Source organism: Camelus dromedarius, chromosome 20 (assembly GCF_036321535.1).
Source record: "Camelus dromedarius isolate mCamDro1 chromosome 20, mCamDro1.pat, whole genome shotgun sequence".
NCBI classification, from domain to species: domain Eukaryota; kingdom Metazoa; phylum Chordata; class Mammalia; order Artiodactyla; family Camelidae; genus Camelus; species Camelus dromedarius.
This window is the reverse complement of record NC_087455.1, coordinates 1,592,277-1,612,230: the sequence shown is the minus strand read 5'-3', so window position 1 is coordinate 1,612,230 and position 19,954 is coordinate 1,592,277. Positions and strand designations below refer to the sequence as shown.

The 19,954-nt window shown below is 63.9% G+C and overlaps 1 protein-coding gene across 9 annotated transcripts in view; it reads left to right on the top strand.

The window, feature by feature from the left end:
• Positions 1–19,954, top strand: part of ADGRB1 (adhesion G protein-coupled receptor B1) — a 79,292-nt gene that overhangs the window by 9,701 nt on the left and 49,637 nt on the right. For all 9 annotated transcript variants that reach the window (XM_064476779.1, XM_064476783.1, XM_064476782.1 and 6 more), the window contains exons 2-12: positions 3,463–4,473; positions 14,231–14,392; positions 15,319–15,432; positions 15,900–16,064; positions 16,187–16,351; positions 16,691–16,855; positions 17,165–17,329; positions 17,536–17,637; positions 18,986–19,092; positions 19,300–19,494; positions 19,667–19,735. In XM_064476779.1, coding sequence (XP_064332849.1) covers positions 3,687–4,473; positions 14,231–14,392; positions 15,319–15,432; positions 15,900–16,064; positions 16,187–16,351; positions 16,691–16,855; positions 17,165–17,329; positions 17,536–17,637; positions 18,986–19,092; positions 19,300–19,494; positions 19,667–19,735 — 2,196 coding nt within the window. In that variant the 5' untranslated portion in view covers positions 3,463–3,686. The remainder of the gene's footprint in view (positions 1–3,462; positions 4,474–14,230; positions 14,393–15,318; positions 15,433–15,899; positions 16,065–16,186; positions 16,352–16,690; positions 16,856–17,164; positions 17,330–17,535; positions 17,638–18,985; positions 19,093–19,299; positions 19,495–19,666; positions 19,736–19,954) is intronic.

The window sequence follows — 19,954 nt, the reverse complement described above, 5'->3', positions numbered from 1 at the left end:
TTAATGGAGACGGAGAAGCTCAGACCCTGGAAAGTGCTGTGGGTCTTTTTGGGGCGGGGCAGAGGGTGGGGTGTGGCAGGTGGAGGGTGAGTGACCGCTGGCAGGCACAGAAGGTGCAGGAGCTGTCCGTGCTGGCGGCTTGGGCCCCTGCCCAGCTCTGCCCCGAGATCCAGCCAGAAGGGGCAGGGCGGGCCGGTTCCATGGCGCTCAGACTCACAGCGGGACACCTTCTGGCCAGCAGAGCCTGCCCCAGTGCCCAGGGCGTGGAGCGGCCCACGTTCTAGAGGACGGTCCCCTCTGGGGAGTCCCAGGGCTCCAAGGAACCCTGTTTGAGAACCTCACGGGTGGGCTGTTCTGGGCTGTCTTCTGGTCCCAAGAGCAGCTGAAATCTCTGTCCAGAGCCTCAGTCTGGGGGTGCAGCTGCCTGACGGGGCTATGCCCTGACCTGCCCCTAAACCCCCTCCCCATTGGAACCTCCCACCTCCTCAGGGTCCAGGCCAGAAATGCCCCCGCCAGGCCCACAGCCCAGCGGGGCCTGGAGGTTCTCTCTTCTGTGTCCTGAGCATCCCCCCCGCTGCCTCCTTCCCCCCCGCAGGCCTGCCCCCGTGCAGCCAGGGCGGTCTCTCCGAGGGGCAGCTCTGACCGGGGTGCTGCCCTGCTTCTGAAGCGCACCGCCACCTCTTGTCCTCTGGGCAGGACAGAGAGGGGGCGCCTGGCTCCCCCGACAGGCGCTCGAGGAGTGGAGGGAGCTGGCGCAGACGAGGCCGTCTCCAGGGATGCCGGGAGGGCCTCGACTCAGCCCGGCTCCCACGGGCCCTGGGACAGGGCGGGATTCAGATCCATTCCGCTTGGCCTGGGGCTGTGCCAGGCCGTGCAGAGGGCAGGGACTTTGTCCAGCAGGCCTGGGCTTGGATCCTGGCCCTGGCGACCAGGACCTACAAACCCTCACCAGGCCATGTGCCCATCTGCAAAGTGGAGCTGCAGCAGGTGCCCCCCGGGACTGCTGCTGCGGGGGACCCAGTGCCCGGCACAGGACGGAGCCCAGCGGTGGTCCCCTCCTGTCATGAGCCCTGCTCTTCCCTCTAGGCCCACGAGTCCACAGCATGGTGGAGGCGGCCTGCTAGCACCTGCCTCCACCACCTTCTCACCCCCCAGCACGCGATCCTGAGCGTCTACTTTGGACAGGAGGGCTGTGGGGTGGGCTTCCAGGGGCTGGGATTGGGGGGGAGCGTGTGGGCCTAGCCTGGGCCATCTCAGACCGTGCAGGCCCCTCTGGGGGAAGGTGCTGGGCTTTGTGGTGGCCTTGACCCTGGGTCAACGGGGACAGGACAGAATGAGGCGGCTGACTTGTGGAGGGTGGTGGGGGGTGTGCAAGGAGGCACTGGACTGCGATCAGACGTTCCACTGGGGCTCTTCAGAACATCAGAGAGGGTCTGTCCCGGGGCTGGGACCCCAGGTGGGGGGCTGGCGGCTGCATTAGGTCCCAACTTGGGTGCAGGAGAGGGGGTGCTGCAGCTGGGGCGGGGGCTCAGGTGAGATTTCAGATCCCACTGCCACCCCGCAGTGAGGCCGGACGGGCAGCCTCCCAGGTCTGGGGTTGGCGGTAGGACCTTGGCCTCGGTCTCTGTCCCCATATGTGAGGATGGGTGGCCAGGGCAGGTGGCTGTGCTACACCCACGTCCAAGACCACCCCTAGAATGGCCTAGAGGCAGGGCAAGACAATGGGCCAAGTGCAGGTCTGCCCAGTTCTGCCTGGAGGGCCAGCATGAGGAGTTCGCGAGTTCCCTCCTCAGGGGACCTGAACGTTTGCCACTAAAGGGCCCCAGCGGCCCCACCTGGCCTCTCTCCCTACTGCGGTCTCCTCCTGCCCCACCTCTGGGTAAACCAGCAGGCCCAGCACTTAGCCTCGCACTGAGAGCACGAAGTCTCACTCCCACCTTACGGAGGGGGTCTCTGAGGCTGGGAGGTGAGGGACAGGCCAGAGCCCACACAGCCACAAGAGGGGCAGCCCGAGTCCAGCCGTCCTGGCCCAGGTGGCCCAGAGCCGGAGGCCGCCCACGCCCAGCGCCTGCTGTGCCTACAAGGCCCATCAGGAAGGACACCAGGAGGGGACTGCAGAGCAGTGACTGACCTTGTGTCGCCAGCCAGCTGGGCCCAGGCAGCAAGAAGCAACGAGTCCCTGAGGGCAGGCGGCCGGCATGTGCACGGTCAGCAGAGCGGAGGTGCCGGCACCAGGAGGCCGGGCGGGCTCTGGGGCGCGGGCTGCAGTCTCCCTCGGCCACCCGCTGGCCCAGCTGCTGCGTGGGGCGATGGCCGGCCAGGGACTTTGGGAGGGGTGGAAAACTGAGGCTTGGAGGCAGAAGGAACTTCCCAGGGTTCACGTGCGGGTGGGTCCAGGATAGGCAGTGCTGGCTTCCTGAGCCCAGGACAGCTCTGCTGCGTCCCCCCTCACCCCAGCAGGGAGCTGCTCCCCTCCCCTGGGTGTAAGCGGGTGGCACACAGCCAGCACCCTCTCCTAGAGCAGGGCAGGTCGCCCCAGGGTCACGAGATTGGGGTCAGTCTGGGAGATTCAGGTGGGGGTACTCCCACCTCCTCACTTTGACCCTGTTTGAGCCATGGTTTCCTCGCCATGAAAAGGGCGAGGGCAACAGTGCCAGCCTGGCCAAAGTGGGAGGCAGGGGTCAGTCCAGGCTGAAGCCTGGACACAGTGGCTCCAGGAGACTCCAGGGAGGAGGGGAAGGAGGGCTTCCTGGCACAGGTGGAAGGCTGAAGGGGGCACCTGGGGGACCATGTGACAGGCAGCAGGGTGGGTGGGGCAGAGAGAAAGCAGATGAATGTCAAGGTCACAGCCAGAGACCTGGGTCTGACTCCACCCTCATTCCCCAAAGAACTGGACACTCTTGCTGTGAGGAGGCAGAGGTGGGAGGGGTCTCTGCACCCACAGGGCTGAGGCTCAGAGGGCAGGGTTGCAGGGAGGCTGGGGGATGGCTGGGATGACCTTTCTCCTCCGCTCCCTCATCCTGCCTCCCCTCTTGCTGGGTTTGCAGATCCTTCCCTGAAAGATGGGGTGGGGGAGGGGTAAGGTCAGAGAGGCCCAGAGAGGGAATAACCCCCATGGCCACCGCGGACATGAGAGCAGGCCCGGAGCTCAGGGGCCGTGTCAGGCTGTCTGGCCAGATGGGCACAGCCGAGGCCCCTGTGGCCTGGGGCCCTGGCCAGCGCTGCCCACTGCTCCTGCCCAGGCCTGGTTTGGGGAGGAGGTGCCCGAGCCCCTGGATCCCTACCCCTGCAGGTGTACACAATGGCAGGTGACAGACAGACAGGTGGACAGAACAGGTGCCTGAGAGCAGGGCCAGGGCCTGTGTCAGGGCCCCAAGCCCGAGATGGGCACTGCCCCCAGCGAGCCTGAGTCCCAGCCTCCCCGGGGGTGCTCACAGTCCCCTCTTCTGCTTTCTCTTCCAGCCGCTGCTGGCAGCCCCAGGCCGGCGTCGGGGCCCCTGAGGTTGGCAGCCACCGCTGCCCCCTCGATCGCCTGAAGCCCTTTCCTCCCCCTGCCCCCACTCAGAGCCCCTGCCCCCTGGCCCCAGCCCGGCCTGGCCCCGCTTGCCGCCGGACCCTGGCATGTCAAGGCCTGGCCCGCGCCTGCCTGCCCAGCCCGCGGAACCCCGGCGGCCCCGCGAGCTAGGATGAGGGGCCAGGCCGCCGCCCCAGGCGCCCTCTGGATCCTCGGTCCGCTGCTGCTGCTGCTGCTGCTGCTGCTGCTGGGGACCCAGGCGCGTGTGGCCGCGGGGGCCGACGTGGGGCCTGGGGCCGATCCGTGCGCCACGCTGGTGCAGGGCAAATTCTTCGGGTACTTCTCAGCAGCCGCCGTCTTCCCCGCCAACGCCTCGCGCTGCTCCTGGACCCTGCGCAACCCGGACCCACGCCGCTACACGCTCTACATGAAGGTGGCCAAGGCGCCCGCCTGCAGCAGCCCCGCCCGCGTCCACACCTACCAGTTCGACTCCTTCCTGGAGTCCACGCGCACCTACCTGGGTGTGGAGAGCTTTGACGAGGTGCTGCGGCTCTGCGACCCCTCTGCACCCCTGGCCTTCCTGCAGGCCAGCAAGCAGTTCCTGCAGATGAAGAGACAGCAGCCGCCCCAGGACGGCCACCCCGGGCCCCAGGTCCAGCTCCCGGGACCCAGCGACGACTTCTCCGTGGAGTACCTGGTCGTGGGCAACCGTAACCCCAGCCGGGCCGCCTGCCAGATGCTGTGCCGCTGGCTGGACGCCTGTCTGGCTGGCAGCCGCAGCTCGCACCCCTGCGGCATCATGCAGACCCCCTGTGCCTGCCTGGGTGGGGACGCCGGCGACCCTGCCTCCAGCTCCCTGGTCCCCCGCGGGGACGTCTGCCTGAGGGACGGCGTGGCTGGTGGCCCTGAGAACTGCCTCACCAGCCTGACCCAGGACCGGGGCGGGGATGGCGCTCCAGGTGAGTGACCAGCGGGGAGAGGCCCTGGGGGTGGCTCTCTGGGCAGAGGGCAGGTGGGAGAGGGTGTCCTCTGTAGGGCCGCCCTGGCCACACATCCCTGAGTACTCCCTTGGGAAGCCAGGTGCATTAAGAGAAGTTCTCTGCAGGCTCACTGAGAATAGGCAGCCTGGGGTGCTTGCCTCTGGCCCCCAGGGCCGGGTGTGGTGCCAGCACATGGGAGGTGCTTGCTGAGTGTTCAGGGAAGGACAGAGGGAAGGGAGGAGGGGAGGAGGGGAGGGAGGAGGGAAGAAGGGAAGGGAGGAGGGAAGGAGGCAAGGATGGGTCTGGTTTCTTCCTGGATGAGGGAGTTTTTCATTTCTGGCTGGGGGGAGGCCCCTCCTCTTTTGCAGGTAGGATGATTCTGATGGGCCAGCAGGTGCCATGGCCTGTGGCCAGGGTCTGCAGGGGCCTCCTGGGACACGGGAGAAAAAGTGAGGAGAGTGGGCTGTCAGGCGATGTGGTCAGGAGATGCAGTTTGAGGTTTGCACGTGGTGTGGCCATATAAATCCTTATCCAGCCGCTAGTTACCCAGCGCCTGCCAGCTGTTCTTGTGGCAGGGAGGAGGCGCAGGAAGTTCTCCGTCTTGTAGAGCTGCCTTCTGGGTTGGGGGAGGGAGGAGGCGTCAGGTACGGGTGTCCCTGGTGTCGGGGTTGCGTGTCTCCCGGAGTGAGGGGCTCACTTGGTCAGGGGGCTGTGTTTGAGTTTCGGGGAGAGGTGCCGGCGAGCCCTGTGGGCGTCAGAGGCAAAGGCGGGGGTGCATGTGTACTAGGCAGGTGCCAGCAGGGAGGGGCTGGGGCACCGTCCACCTTCTTAGCAGTCTGGTTTCCTTGGTGAGAGGGGCACCCGCACAGGAGGGCATGATCAGTGAGCTGGGACACTGGTCGGGGCTCCGTGGCCGTGGGGCAGGCGAGGGGCCCTGCAGACACTTGGATGGGAGCCCCCCTTGCAGGACGCCCAGGGTGTCTCGGGAGGCTGGGGCCTCAACCAGGGCAGGGAGGGCAGCAGGGGCCAGGCTGGGCTGGGTGTTCATGCCAGCAGGTCACTGCGGGGCCAGGTGACATGGTCCAGGCCCTCGGCCTCTCCTGAGCCAGTAAGGCTGATGGATTCCACAGAATAGCGTCTGTAGAGGAATAAAATAAGCTACGTGGGGTTACAAAGGAAGCTGGTTCTCCTGGACCTGGTTCTATTCATGGCCCCCGGGCCAAGGATCCCAGATTAGAAATCTCTGTGAAGCAGCGAGGTGCCGGAGAGGATCAGGAGAGGAGGGAAGAGGTGGCCAGAGCCGCGGGAAGGGGGTGCAGGTGTGGCATCCAGGAAACATCAGAAAATCCCCGTCTCCCATCAGCGTATCAGGGCCCCTGGGGCTCTCCAGGCTCGGCAAGGTGGAGGTCACTGTGACCTTGTCTGGGGCAGCTCCCTCAGGTGGCATGCTGGTGGGAGTGGTCCTGGGGGTGGGGAGGAGGTGAATGAAGCGGAGATGCGGGCGGCAGCTGGTTTGGGAGGCGGGGGGTGCGAGGGGACCAGGCAGGCAGTGGCCTGGCTGTGCCCCTTGCTCAGCCACACCCCAGTGGTCGCCTGCCACCGATCCTCAGTGTCTTTGCCGGCAAAGTGCCCACTGCTTTGTGGGACTGCTTGGCCGCAGCAGACACGACGGTCCTGGGGCCTGGCCCATACTGGAGCTGGTTTCTGTCAGCATCGGGGCGGGGAGCGTGCTGGGGAGAGACCCGGTAGATCCGGTGGTGAGGTGTGGAGCTTGTGGCAGAAGGTCAGGAAGGCGGGCCTGGTGTGACACCTGTGCTGTTTGCGCTGCAGGACCCTGGCCAGGTCGGAGGAAGAAGGAGGGTCTGGGGGATGGGGGTGGATGCAAAGGATGTGGGCATGGAGGAAGGAGGCGGCTGGACCTCTCCCAGATTTCTGGCCGGGACTGAGGACGTCAGCCAAGGTGGGGAAGCAGCAGGAGAAACAAGCTGGGAAGCAAGATCCGGAGGTCAGAGTGGGACTTGGGTGTGAGAGGCCCGTGCGTCATCCAGTGGCAATGTCTTTGGAGGAGGGAGTTTTGGGACCCGGCGCCCCGGGATAGGACCAGGTCAGGTTCAAATCCCAGCCTGACCCACATGCACTGAGTGTCCCCGAGCCCATCCCATCTGCTCTTCCATCCCCTCGGACCTCTTGTCTTTAAAATGGAAAGAGTAAAATCACCTTCTTCCTTGATTGTCATGAGGGTTGAGAACTGGGGGGAAAGTCTTTCTAAGCTGAAGCGATGTTACTGACGAATCGTCAAAACGTCGGTACCTTTGTTTGTTATAAGGTAGGGATCTGGAGAGCTGGGGGCAGAGAGATAGGTCAGAGGAGGGAGGTTGGGAGACGGGACTGGGCACCTTGGACGTGCACAGAGATTCTGAGAATGGGAACGTTTAGGGGTGGTGCCGGAAGGGGGCGGGCAGACCCATGCCTGTGTGTGTGCACGCACTTGTGCTCCTGCATCCTTGTGCATGTACCGTGTGTTGTGCAAGCATGCCTGTGATCACGCGTCCACGTGCACAGGTACTGTGCATGCATGTGTACACGGTATGCGTGTATGTCCATACATGCGTTGCCAGCACGTGTTGTGTGCACATGAAGTGTGTGCATGTGTGCATTGGGTTCCTGTGTGCATGTGTGTGAGTATGGTAGGTCCTCGCGTCCACCGTGTGTGAGTGTGTGTGTGTGAGTGGGTGTGTCGGATGGCTCCGTGCAGGCCGCTTTCAGCAGCTGTGACAAAGCGTGTGTCGAGGCTGTGTGGCAGGGCTGGGGGCCTTGGGGGAAGGCAGCTTGCAGGGCCTGTGGGCAGGGGCTGCCACGATGTGAAGCGGGGAGCTTGGCTACGGGGCAGGAGGGTCAGGGCATGGTCACCCAGGCCCAGCGGCAGCGCAGACCCCTGTGCACGTGCCTGGGACTCAGAAGGCCTTGACGCTCTGAGACCTTGGGAGTAAAAATCTGGGTGGTGGTGACAGCAACGGCGTCTGAGTGTCTCTTTGTGCCGGGAGCACTGCCTAGTTTACTCCTCCCAGCAGCCCAGGAGATGGCTCCCCAGCGAGGTACCTGCCTGCACAGGGCCTTTGCATGAGCTGTTCCCTGGGCTGGAACACTCTTCCCCACATACCCACAGGATTCCCTCCCTCAGCTTGCTCTTGCCCTGGCCCCCTGGCCCCCGACCACACTGCTTCAAGTGGCAGCAGCCCCCAGCCCCAGCCGCGCTCTCACTGCACTCTGTCTCTTTTTCTCTTCCCATATGGCATCGCTTGTGAACACTGGATAATTTCCTGTGTCCTTACTCCCTGTCCTGCCAACAGGGCAGGGAAGTTGGCTGATGAAGCCCAATGTGTGTGACAGTGCCTGGCACACAGCAGGCCCTGGATTAATCCTTATTGAGTGGCATGAGGCACAGAGAGGTTAGGCAGCGGCCAGGGTCACACAGCTTGTAAGAGGGAGACAGAGGGCTGAGCCAGCTTTTGTCACCTGGTGGTCCCTAGGGCTTGTCCTGCAAGGAGCTCTACTGGGAGGGTGTGCATGTGTGTACGCACGTGTGTCGGCGTGGGGTGGCATGTGGACCAGAGATCCAGCAGTCATTCAGAAGACACACCGCTGAGCCAGGCAGGTGCCGGGCCCCAGATCTCGCCGGCTGAGCATGTGCCCAAGGAGGTTCGCCCCTCACACTGGCCAGGCGAGGCTGGGTCACGCGTGTCCCTCCATCCCCAGCCCGGCTGGGGGCCGGCAGGAGGCCCAGGCCAGCCCATGGCCCAGTTTCAGCCCTGCCCCCACCCGGCCTGTCCAAATGCCGCGTGCCACACGGCCACATCACGCGGCCGGCCGGCAAGTGTTCCTTGGGCCAAAGAAACTGTCCCCTCTCCTCCATCCCCGCCTGCTCACCCCTCTGTGGCCACCTGCCCACTCTCCCGGCCTTTCAGCGCCGTCTCCCTGTCCCTGTTCCCGTGGTCTCTCTGCGTTTTCCTGCCTCTGGTGAGATGGGGCCATTCCTCTCAAGGGTTGTTTTAAATATTCATGTTTTAATTAAAGAATTTTATTGCAGCAGCGACATGTAAGATAATGAAAAAGTGGCATCCTGGGGGCTGGGGTTGCGCCTGTGTGTGTCCGTGTCTGTGTGCGTGAGTGCTGTATGTGGGAGTCCCCGGTGCATATGTGTGTGTTCCTGTGTGTGTGTGCATGTGTGCCCCCCATGTGCCTGCACGGGGGCGGGGAGCTGGGCCGGAGCCTGACTTTGTGACATCCCGGGCACACGGGTCAGGAGGGGCGTGTGAGGCTGTGATGCTGGGCTGAGAGGCTGTGACCTGACCCAGGCTGCACAGCTCATCTCAGGGCTCAGGGCCCCACCCTCGCCTCCAGATCTGTCACCACTCAGCTGGGACGCCCCCTGCTGTGACACAGGGCTTGGAGTCCGACCCTAAAAACCCCACAACTTTCCTGGGGGAAGCCCCAGAGCCCCTCCCTGGGGCATCTGGTGGGGGAGAGAGGCTGGGCTTGGCATGGGGAGAGGGGAGCGGGGAATTCCAGGGGATGGGCGTGCCTCTGGAGTTTGGGGGTGACCAGAAGCAGCGGGGCAAGGGGAGTAGGAAAGGCCAGGGCCTCCTCGCCAGGACTGGGTTTGTCATCCCGGCCAGGGGGCCGCTCTTTTGCACAAGGGCCAATTTAGAAAAATCTGGAAAACCAAACTTCAGGCTTCATGGTAGATAAGTCCCATTCCAGATGGAAATAGCAGGATGTGACCCCATAAAAAATGATAAGCGCATGTGGGCCATCGCCCCGCCCATAGAGGAATGCCCATGAGAGGCCAGAGCTCACCCCAGCCCTGCCCGGGGGCCTGGGAGGCTGGGAGCGACGGCCCTGCTGGGGTCCCGCCTCCCAGGAAGATGGGGAGAAGGGCTATCGGTCGCACAGTTGAGTCCCGGGGCGGGGGGGAAGAGACCTGTCCAGGTCACCCGGCGCCAGGGGGCAGGGGCAGGTGGGGCCCAGGCCTTCACGGGCTTATCACAAGCCTCCTTCTTAGGACAGGGGCACTGGCCTGCCTGGGAAAGAAGGACTGGGAAAGTGAGTAGCCCTGCAGACAGGGCCAAGTCGGCTGGCTGGCCGAGCCTCAGTTTACCTTCTGTGCAACGGGGATGGGACGGTGCCTGCTCACAGGGTCTTTGCGAAGCTAGAGATGGCGCCTCTGTGGTGCTGGGAGGAGCCCTCCTGGTCCTCCTTACCTGGGAAGTGGCCCGTGGACAGTCGGCGTGGCTCTCAGCCCCGTCCTGAGGGCCAATGGTACCTGTCGCAGCTGGGCGGGCTGCTGGTACCTGGGGCCTTGATAGTGGGGGCTGCATGCCTTGGTGAAGGATGGGCCAAGTCAGGACATGTGGGGTGGGGGCTAGGGGGGCACTTGAGGATTGGGGGTGCTTCAGGGAGCAGTCCTGTCCCCTGTGGTCCTCATTTGCACATCCGTGCAGGAGGCTCAGAGGAGGAACCCGGGTGCCCCAGGATGGGCCCTAACTTCAGAGACGCTGGACCATGCCCTGGATGCCTGGGGAACCTGGCCTGGTGGGCGGGGCTGGGGCAGGAATGGGCAGGGGCTGACCACTCCACCCCCGCCCCCGCTGCCCCACCTGCTGGACTGGGGAGACCTCTGCTGGAGGAGACATGAAGTGCACCGCTCACTCCCCTCCTCCAAAGGGGACCCAGGAAGCAGGAAGGCCCAGCAGGATGAGGACCTCTCCCAGTGCCCTCATCCTAGCCAACTGGGGCCACAGGGGCCAGGGAGGCCACAGCCTCCAGGCTGGAGCACCAGGGTGGGAAGGAGGCTGGGGGCCCCCTCACCCTGTGCCCTCTCTCCTGGGTGGCCAAGGCTGCCTGGCCGCCATTAATTGGCTCTATTCATCTCGTAATGAGATGGAAATGAGGCTTCCAGACAGAGGGGGCATTGAGCCGGGGAAGAATGGCGGCTTCTTTCCGGGCCTGGAGGGGCAGCCCACCCCCCAGCCTTGCCCACTCCTCTGCTGCCCCCGCAAAGCCTACCCAGCCCAGGAGCCCTGTGGCCACCCAGCAGAGGGGGTCCTGAGAGCCTCTGCCCAGCACTGCGGGCCCCAGGCGTCCTTGCGGGGAGTCCCCAGTCGTGGATACATTGGCTTGACTAACATTTACCAGGTGTCAGCTGTGTGTGGGACACACGTTAAATGTAACAGTGATAACAGAAATAGCGGCCACCACTAGCTGAGTGTCCCTCCGTGGTGGGAGCGTGGCCAAGGTCCAGGGGCGGCTTGTGACCGGGATCAGGGCTCATCTGTGATGGGGGCCAGGCACCCTGTGTCCAGGATCAGAGGTTGCTCTGTGATGAAGATCAAGGCTCAGTGTGCTCAGGGTCAGGAATCACCATGTGACCAGGGTCAGGGCTCAGACAAGGACCAGGGTCTGTCTAGGCCTGGAGGGCAGACTGTCCTCTGAGCTGGCGGCCGCCTGCCTGACCTCTCCTGATCTGACCCCTTCTCTCCGCCCCCTCCCCCCACCACAGCCTCGCCACCTGGTCACCAAGGTAACCAGCCCTGAAGTAGTGGGTGTTTTGGCAGCTGAGGCCTAACCTGAGTCTATCCTGAAAGACTGAGCTCTGCAGCAGTTGCCATGGAAACCAAGTGGCATCCTCCGGTTAGCCTGGCTTGGACACCTTCTCTCTCCCACCCACTGACAGTTTCCACGTCACTCGGGCTTCCGCGTTGGGGCTGGGCTGGGGCAGCAAGGGGGATGGGCAGGACGTGCCCACCCTGGCCCGGCTGCCAGGCCTGTCTCCTGGACCCCAGGCCTCCGTCCCTTTGTCTCAGCGTGATGGGGTGGGATGGCTGAGCAGGGGAGACCACTGAGGCCTAGAGTGCCAGGCGGGGGGCCCTGTGGTCGGTTTTGGCAGTCAGCCTTAGTCCGGGGGCCAGCGAGTGGAGCACTTGGAATCTGATCATGGGTTTCATCCCGGCTCCTCTCCTAGTCAACCTGGTGGATAACTTGGCCTCTCTGTCTGCATCCGCCACACGGGCGTGGTCACGGGGCTGTTGAGGTCACCCGAGCGAAGTGGCAGCAATGAAGGCCCCCTGTCTGGGCAGCCTCGGCTGACATACCTTCAGAGCTGCTCACCTGCCCTGTCCCAAGGGCATGGAGGCAGTCCTGGGGCTCCCCGCCTTCCCCCGGGCCCTGGTCTGCTCCCCTTCTCCTGGGCCCAGCCCCCAGGGTCCTTCCATGACGTTCCCAGTTCAGAGTGAAGTCCTATTTGTGCAGTATCCTTGAGACCCTGGCTTCACCTGCCTTCTGAGACTTGGGCCTCCACGCCGTCTCCCAGGGCAGACCCTCCTGGCTGTCTGGACCACGCCTCCTTGAGCCTCAGTTGTCTCTGCTGTACAGGGGGTAAACATTTGCTTCCTGGGTGGACTGGGACTCAAGGCTTCTGTGTGCTGAGGCGACAAGCACAGAGCAGGAGCAGGGGGAGTCAGGACTCCCTTGCCCAGGATGCTCCCCAGAGAGCCGACCTTGCGGGGAGCAGACTGCCTTGAAGAGTGTGAGGTCCAGTCCCACTTGGCCCCTCCTCCATGGGGGAAGCACAGCATGGCTTCATGTGGGCAGGCTCCCGGCTTCCCATCTGAACAATGGGAGCAGAGAGGCCTCCCTTGTGGGAGCACAGGGCATCGTGCCCAGACCCAGGAAGGGGCTCGGAACCAGGGCCCCCGGACCACCAGAGTCAGGGTCCATGCAGAGCTCAGCCCTGCCCCCCGCCCGTGGCCCTCCCTGGCAAGTCCTCCCTGGGCCTCTGCTGCGCAGCTGGGAGCTCCAGGGTTGAGCAGGGTCCACGCCCACCCCAGTAAGGTCGGAGCCACCCTTCCTACTGGTCCCTTTCCTGGCCGAGGTGCTCTGCCTCTCTGGGTTCAGGGGAAAGTGGGACCCATGAGAGGGTAGGCTCAGTGAGGGGGGGAGAAGTTTCTGCAAGGGCGTGGGGGTGTGGAATTCCTAGTTGCTACGTACTCAGCAGGGAGAAGGAGCCCTGCCTCCCAAATGGGGGAGTTGGTGATTGGGGGTGTCCTCTTCCCCGCCTCCAGCTCATTTGCTTCTGGCGCCCCCTGCTGGCCAGTTCCTGGCACAGGCACAGGGACCACTGGGAGGGGCTCTGCACCTCTCCAGCCGCCCTCCCCAGAACAGAGCGCCCGGACACCCAACCTGCTGTACATCAAAGCGGGTTCCCTGGGGTCAGCTCCCACCCCAGCGGCACGCCCACACCTGTTGCCTCCCAGCCATCTCGGGCGTCAGGCTGTCCTCAGATGAGGGGCGCAGGCTAGGGCGGGATGTACTTGACGGGCCCACAGCAGGGGCTGGCGGGGCAACTAAGTGTGCACTTCGGCTCTGGAGCCCGCCCTCCAGGGCCTGCGCGGTCCTCGTCCTCGCCGCCCTCCAGGGCCTGCGCGGTCCTCGTCCTCACCCCAGGAGGTGGGTCCAGGTCTAGCATGGGTCCCACTGCTGGGCCTTGGCAGTGTCACGCCCAGGGTTCCTGGTACGCAGGTGTCATGTCACTGCATGCAGAGTGCCCGAACCAGCCTGAACCTGGCCCGCAGTAGGTGCTTGGTGAGGCTGCTGCCCTTGTTGAGCTCGCCCTGACCCTGCTTTGCTGGGGGGGCAGGGGCCTCAGGGAGACCTTGAGGATAAATGGGATGGTGGCATCAGTGTCCCTCGCAGAGGGAGTGATCTGGGCACCTTAAGTGTGGCCTTTGGACGGAAAGCCTGAGTGAAGCAGCTCCTTCCTGAGCCCATCATTGCGGCCAAGAGTGCTGGCCCCAGATGTGTGGGCTCTCCATTCCTCACCCCTCAGTGTCTCTCTGTACTTAGAGGCTGTCCCCGTAGTGTCCTCGCTGGCACTGGGGCTACCAAGGGGCTCAGGTCTTTGGGGGCATGAGGTCGTGACTGCCGGGGCGACAGGGCCAGGATGGAGAAGGCCCAGGAGAGGGCTGGAGGGTGGCCGGAGGGGCCTGGAGGCCCTCGGCAGCCAGTCTGCCGGGTCTGGGGGAGGCTCAGCCTGGTGCTCCGCCACCAGACCTTGATCACGCCTGCCGTCCCTTCATGGGGCGGGAGAAAGAGCTCACAGGTCATGGCTGGGCAGGAGCGGGATGGGGGGGGGACTGACGCTCAGGGGAAACTGGACTGAGGGCCACGGGGAGAGGGCAGCGGGGCGTGAGGACCTGTGCCCAAGAAAAGAGAGCCTGAGCAAGAGAACCGCCCCCATCCTCAGCCCCATCGCCGGGCCCCTGCGGTGCAAGGCAGCGCCACGGTGGGCACGGGGCCTTCCCTCATTCACTCATTCTTCAGACCCACCTGGGACTCCAGCTCTGTGTCCAGCCCCCACACTGGGGACCTAGATGCAAAGACAGAGCTGGAGGGCACTGAGCCTCCAGGGGGAAGTGGGGTGCATACCGGGCCCCAACTTCCCCCGCATCTCTGCCCCTCCCTGCCCGGCTGGCCTTTGCATCACATTCCCTTACTAACCCCGTCTAGGCCCACACTCGCCTCCTAACTGACCCTCCAGGATTCTGTGCTGGTTCAGATGCTGGGGGGCCGCTGTGTCCCTGATCTCTGCTTGGCAGACCCCTAGAGGGCACCCTCTGAAAGACACCTCAGCCCTTTGCCCCCGCCCCAGGCCTGACCCCTGGCCTCTCGTTCCCACCAGGCGGCTGGAAGCTGTGGTCCCTGTGGGGCGAGTGCACGCGGGACTGCGGGGGAGGCCTGCAGACGCGGACACGCACCTGCCTGCCGGCGCCGGGCATCGAGGGCGGTGGCTGCGAAGGGGTGCTGGAGGAGGGCCGCCTGTGCAACCGCAAGGCCTGCGGCCGTGAGTGCGCGGACCAGCGGGCCAGGGGCGCCCGGGGAAAAGAGTGGCCTGGGGCGAGGCCGGATGGGAAAGAGTTGGGGGGGGAGGTCAGGGCCTGGCCAGAGGAGGGGCTCCGGGCGGGGCCAGGCACAGTGGGGCCTGGGCCATAACGGGGCGGGACCTGAGGGGGCGGGGTCAGGGATGGAGCCTGGCCAGGGGCGGGGCCGAGTCCTCGTCCCGCCGGGTGGGGACCAGTAGAAGTAAGGGCCTAGGAGTGGGACGTGACCCAGCGTTAGGTGGAACTGGATAGGGGCTTTCATCGCACTTGTGGATTGGGAATTTTTGCATGTGGACAGCTGGCTGCGGGGCTTGTGCTTCTACCCCCACCGCCTGCCGTAGCCAGACCCATCTGCCCCCCAGCCCGAGCCTGCCTCCAGGATGTATTTCTCTAATAAGGCTCTCTAATGACCTCATGCATATTTTAGCTGCTTCCATAAAGTTAAATCAAGTTATAATGAGACTGTCATTCTTCGGATTGTTTTTTCCCTGATGAAACTTTCCTGGGGAGAGGTGCTCATCTCAGGAGCCTGGGGAGGGCCCTGGGGTGTCGGGCTGGGTGGTGGAAGGCACGGGCGCTGGTGGGATGCTGAGCAGAGGAGGGCAGCCACCGTTCAGTCGTGCTGCCCTGCAGGTGACGCCTGCGGGCCCTGGAAGAAGAGAGAGAGGGGCCCAGGGCAGGGGAGACTGGACCCACAGGACCCACAGGACCCACAGGGGTTGGTACAAGGCCAGGGCACCTGGTCCCCGGTTTCCCAACTGTCCAGTGGGGCCAAGCTGCCCTAGTGCTGGCAAGCCTGTCCCCACTGCGGCTGGGGACTGTAGGACCAAGGGCCAAGAGCGCCCCTCTTGAGCTGCAGGGTGGGAGCTTACCTGAACCCGCCCTGCAGCCGCTGCCGGGCGCACCAACTCCCGGAGCCAGTCCCTGCGGTCCACGGATGCCCGGCGGCGCGAGGAGCTGGGGGACGAGCTACAGCAGTTTGGGTTCCCCGCCCCGCAGACAGGTGAGTGGCCACAGCTGGGCGGGGTTGACAAGCAAACGCACTTAAGCCCCGGAAAGTGGGAAAAGTTGGTTCCAGGGAACTAGGTCTTTGGGCAAATATTATACGTTATTAATTGCTGTTGATTATAAGTAATGAGTGTAATAATTTACCACAATTAGACTAACCTCTTAGTGCCAGGCGCTTGTCGCCAGCCACACTGGATTTAGGAGAACTAGTGTGAGGCAAAGAGGTCTGAGCCCAGGGACCCAGAAATGGCATAGACCACCAACAGGGGAAACGACAAGTCTTTGGGGTCAGCTCAGAGTCAAATGCTCCTCAAACTCAAACAAGGGAAAAAAAAAAAAAGCCTCAAGGGCCTCCCTGCGGCCGCCCACTGCCCAGCATGGCAGGCTCCTCCTGGGGAGTTCCTGAGGGTCTGAGCGGAGGGACGGGCAGCAGGCCTGTGATGCTGAGGTCTGGGCCCACAGGTGACCCTGCGGCCGAGGAGTGGTCCCCGTGGAGCGTGTGCTCCAGCACCTGCGGCGAGGGCTGGCAGACGCGCACGCGCTTCTGCGTGTCCTCCTCCTACAGCACGCAGTGCAGCGGGCCCCTGCGCGAGCAGCGCCTGTGCAACAACTCCGCCGTGTGTCCAGGTGGGCGGCGGCGCGGGGCAGGAGCGGGGATGGGGCGGTGGGGCGCGGGGGGCGGGGCGGCAGGGGCGGGAGACTGGTCTGCTGCCGGGCAGGGGTCGCAGAGTGCTCTGTTCCCTCCGCAGTGCATGGCGCCTGGGATGAGTGGTCGCCTTGGAGCCTGTGCTCCAGCACCTGCGGCCGAGGCTTCCGGGACCGCACGCGCACCTGCCGGCCGCCGCAATTTGGAGGCAACCCCTGTGAGGGTCCTGAGAAACAAACCAAGTTCTGCAACATCGCCCTGTGCCCTGGTAGGTGAGAAGGAGGGCGCTGGGTGGGGGTAGGGGGGACTGGGGAGGGAAAAGAAGGGCCCAGCGGGTCCCTGGCCAGCCCCAGGAGCCCAGGTTTGCCCACGCAGACCCGCCTGCTGGGGTGCTCAGAGGCGGGAACCTCAGGCTGTGATCAGGCTAGAGATCAGAGACCCTGGGGCATGCTACTCATGTACCATGTGTGTTGAGATGGTGGGCCTGAGGCAGGCATGTGGCACGTCCCCAGGGGTGTTGACACCTGTGCCCCGGGCTGGGTGGTGGGTGTAGGCCTTGGGTGTTCATGCCGGCTTCCTGTCCCCTTCCTTCCCCCGGGCCGGGCAGTGGATGGAAACTGGAACGAGTGGTCCAGCTGGAGCACGTGCTCTGCCAGCTGCTCCCAGGGCCGGCAGCAGCGCACGAGGGAGTGCAACGGGCCTTCGTACGGGGGTGCTGAATGCCAGGGCCACTGGGTGGAAACTCGAGACTGCTTCCTGCAGCAGTGCCCAGGTCAGGGCCGTGCCAAGGACCTGTGGGTGGGGGACCTGGTGGGTATGAGCCATGAGGGAGGAGCGAGACCCCATGGGGGCTCATCATGGGTCCTTGCAGTGTCCCTGGGGATGCAGGGGACAGTGCGGTGATGGTGGGGGACCAGTGCATGTGAGGCATGTGTTTTATCCTGTATCAAGCTGAGCTCTGGCTTCCCCTCCCGGGGTCTCAATTTCTTTCTTCTCACGGCTTCCTGCCCCTACGTCTCTGTGTCTGCATCCTGTGGCTCCTGTACCTGCACTCACCTCTGTGTGTGGCGGCATCCCACAGTGGATGGGAAGTGGCAGGCCTGGGCGTCGTGGGGCGGATGCAGTGTCACGTGTGGGGGTGGCACACAGCGGCGGGAGCGTGCCTGCTTGGGGCCCTTCTTTGGGGGAGCAGCCTGCCAGGGCCCCCAAGATGAGTACCGGCAATGCAGTGCCCAGCGGTGTCCTGGTGAGTGTCCCTCCACCCAACAACTGGACTCTGGGGAGGGGCATACTGAGAGACTGGGTGGGCTTGGCGCTTCACTCTCCTGGGGGAATGACTTCCCCTTGTGACGGTGGATTTCCTGGAGGGGTCTTGGCCTTCCTGGCCCTGCTGCCAGCTGTCCATCCCCCTTCCTGTCCCCACCCCCACTCATGTCCCTGGCCCCCTGGCAGAGCCCCATGAGATCTGTGGCGAGGACAGCTTCGGTGCTGTGCTCTGGAAGGAGACCCCGGCTGGAGAGGTGGCCGCAGTCCGGTGTCCTCGCAATGCCACAGGTGAGGACTGAGGGGCAGGTGTCGTGGGGGACTCCTGTCCTTGAGATGCCCATCCAAGGAGCTGTCGGCTCAGGGCACGCGCCCCAGACCGTGTTCAGGCAGTCCGTGCCCTAAAGCCAGGGCCACCGTGTCCTGAGCGTTCACCAGGAGCCAGCGCCTGCATGAAGCCCTTTAGTGCGATGCCCCACGAAGCTGCCCATTGACACGTGGGAAACTGAGGTGCGGAGAAGTTAACACACTAGCCCTGACAGGGCCAGTAAGTGGGAAGTCAGCTTTGAACGTGGTGGCCTTAGTCCCCTTGCAGCCCTGTGGAGTTACAGGGGCATGGAAAAGGCAGAGAGGGCTCCCAGAAGCGGCTTGGCGCCTCAAAGGGTTGGTTTCCTTTGCCCCTCTTACCTGAGGAGTGCGTGCAGTTTTGGACATTGGTTTGGTGTGCAACATTCAGGAAGTGAGCCTCTCTGAGCCTTTGTGTTCTTTCTGTAAAACAAGCATATTGTGGGCTCCCTGCCCCCAGGGCCCCTGCCCCTGGCGGGGGCTGTGTGTTCCCGGCTGTGGATGCAGCGCCCCTGCCGTGTTTTGTTTATAAAGCAATACACGTTCCAGATAGCATTTTGCAAATCCCGGGAAGTAGAATGAAGAAAACCCAGGTCACAGGATGGTGTGACTTCTCTGGCCTTTTGTCTGATGTGCTGTATTTTCCCTCGTTTTGATTCTACACCATGCAGTGGAGCAGGTGTCCTATCCTGCCCTGTGGCTCCTGTTGGGTGACAGGGTTGTGGCAGTCCCTTGGGGTCATCGCCGCCGTGTGTGCGCGCAGCTGTGCCTGGTTCCCTGGGAGTAAGTTCTAGGACACAGGCTGTGCGCGTGTTTAAGGCAGTCAACACCTGATGTCAGTCGGCCCCGAGCTGCCCAGCGTCTGCGGCACACCCAGGCCAGCGGGTCCCCTGCCCCCATGGGTGGAGCTGGGCACAGCCCGCCCGGCTGTTGGTTTTCCCCGGGGCTCTGAGTAGGAAGGGGCTCCAGGAGAGGCCCTGGACTGAATGCTGGGGCCCCTCACTTGGCCAAGGGCTCTGCCTCCACGCAGGTGTGTCCCTGAAGGTTTGGTTCCCGCCGGGTCCCAGGACCTGGCACAGTGCCTGACCTGGAGCATCTGCGCAGAAATGTTTTGAATGAAAGAAACCAAGGGAGGCCTGTCCCCTGGGCCGGCTCAGTTTAGAATGAGGCCACGGGCAACTTCCTGCTCCTGAGGCTGGAGGGTTCCATCCTGGGAGCCATGGGTGGGACTCCTGTGCTGGAGGTGGGCGCCACCTGAGAATCAGGAGACAGAGCTGACCTTCCATTTCCCCAGGCCTCATCTTGCGACGCTGTGAGCTGGATGAGGAGGGTATTGCCTACTGGGAGCCCCCAACCTACATCCGCTGTGTCTCCATTGACTACCGAAACATCCAGATGATGGTGAGGCCGGGCCTGGGGTCTCCTACCCTGCCCCCACCCATCTCTCCCTCCTCTGTCCTACGTCCCCGATAGAACCATGTGTCCCCAGTGGCACACTCTGTGGACATGAGTCAGCTATGGTCATGACTGGGGGCTGCAGAGGACCTTCTGGGGGTGGGAGGTCCCTGATACCTGCAAGTCATGCACCCACCCCCTCCATCTTCCCAGACCCGGGAGCACCTAGCAAAGGCTCAGCGCGGACTGCCCGGGGAGGGGGTCTCCGAGGTCATCCAGACGCTGGTGGAGATCTCCCAGGACGGGACCAGCTACAGTGGGGACTTGCTCTCCACCATCGATGTCCTGAGGAACATGACCGAGATCTTCCGGAGAGCGTACTACAGCCCCACCCCTGGGGACGTGCAGGTGGGCGCTCAGGAGGGCAGTCCTCCACCCCAGCCTTAGACTGAGCTCTGACCTTGATCACACACTGAGCCCTGACGCTGCTCACGCTCTGAGACCCAACCCTGCCACACACTGAGCCCTGATTCTGGTGACTTATCCTCTGCCCACTGGCCCTCCTTCCTCTTCTTTCCAGAACTTTGTCCAGATCATCAGCAACCTGCTGGCGGAGGAGAACCGGGACAAGTGGGAGGAGGCCCAGCTGGTACGGACCCCAGTCTGGGGCCCTTGGAGTCGGAGTAGCAGGATGAAGACAGGCGTCCCTGGTGCTGTCCTGAGCCCCAGGCCAGACCAGGGTGGGATCTTGGGTGCAAATCCCAGCACGGCCTCGGCCAGTCTTGTGACTCTGAGGAAGTTCTTTGTCCTTCTGAGTCCCAGTCTCCCCATCTGTCTGAGGACAGTGGCTCACTGCGTGAGGCTCAGG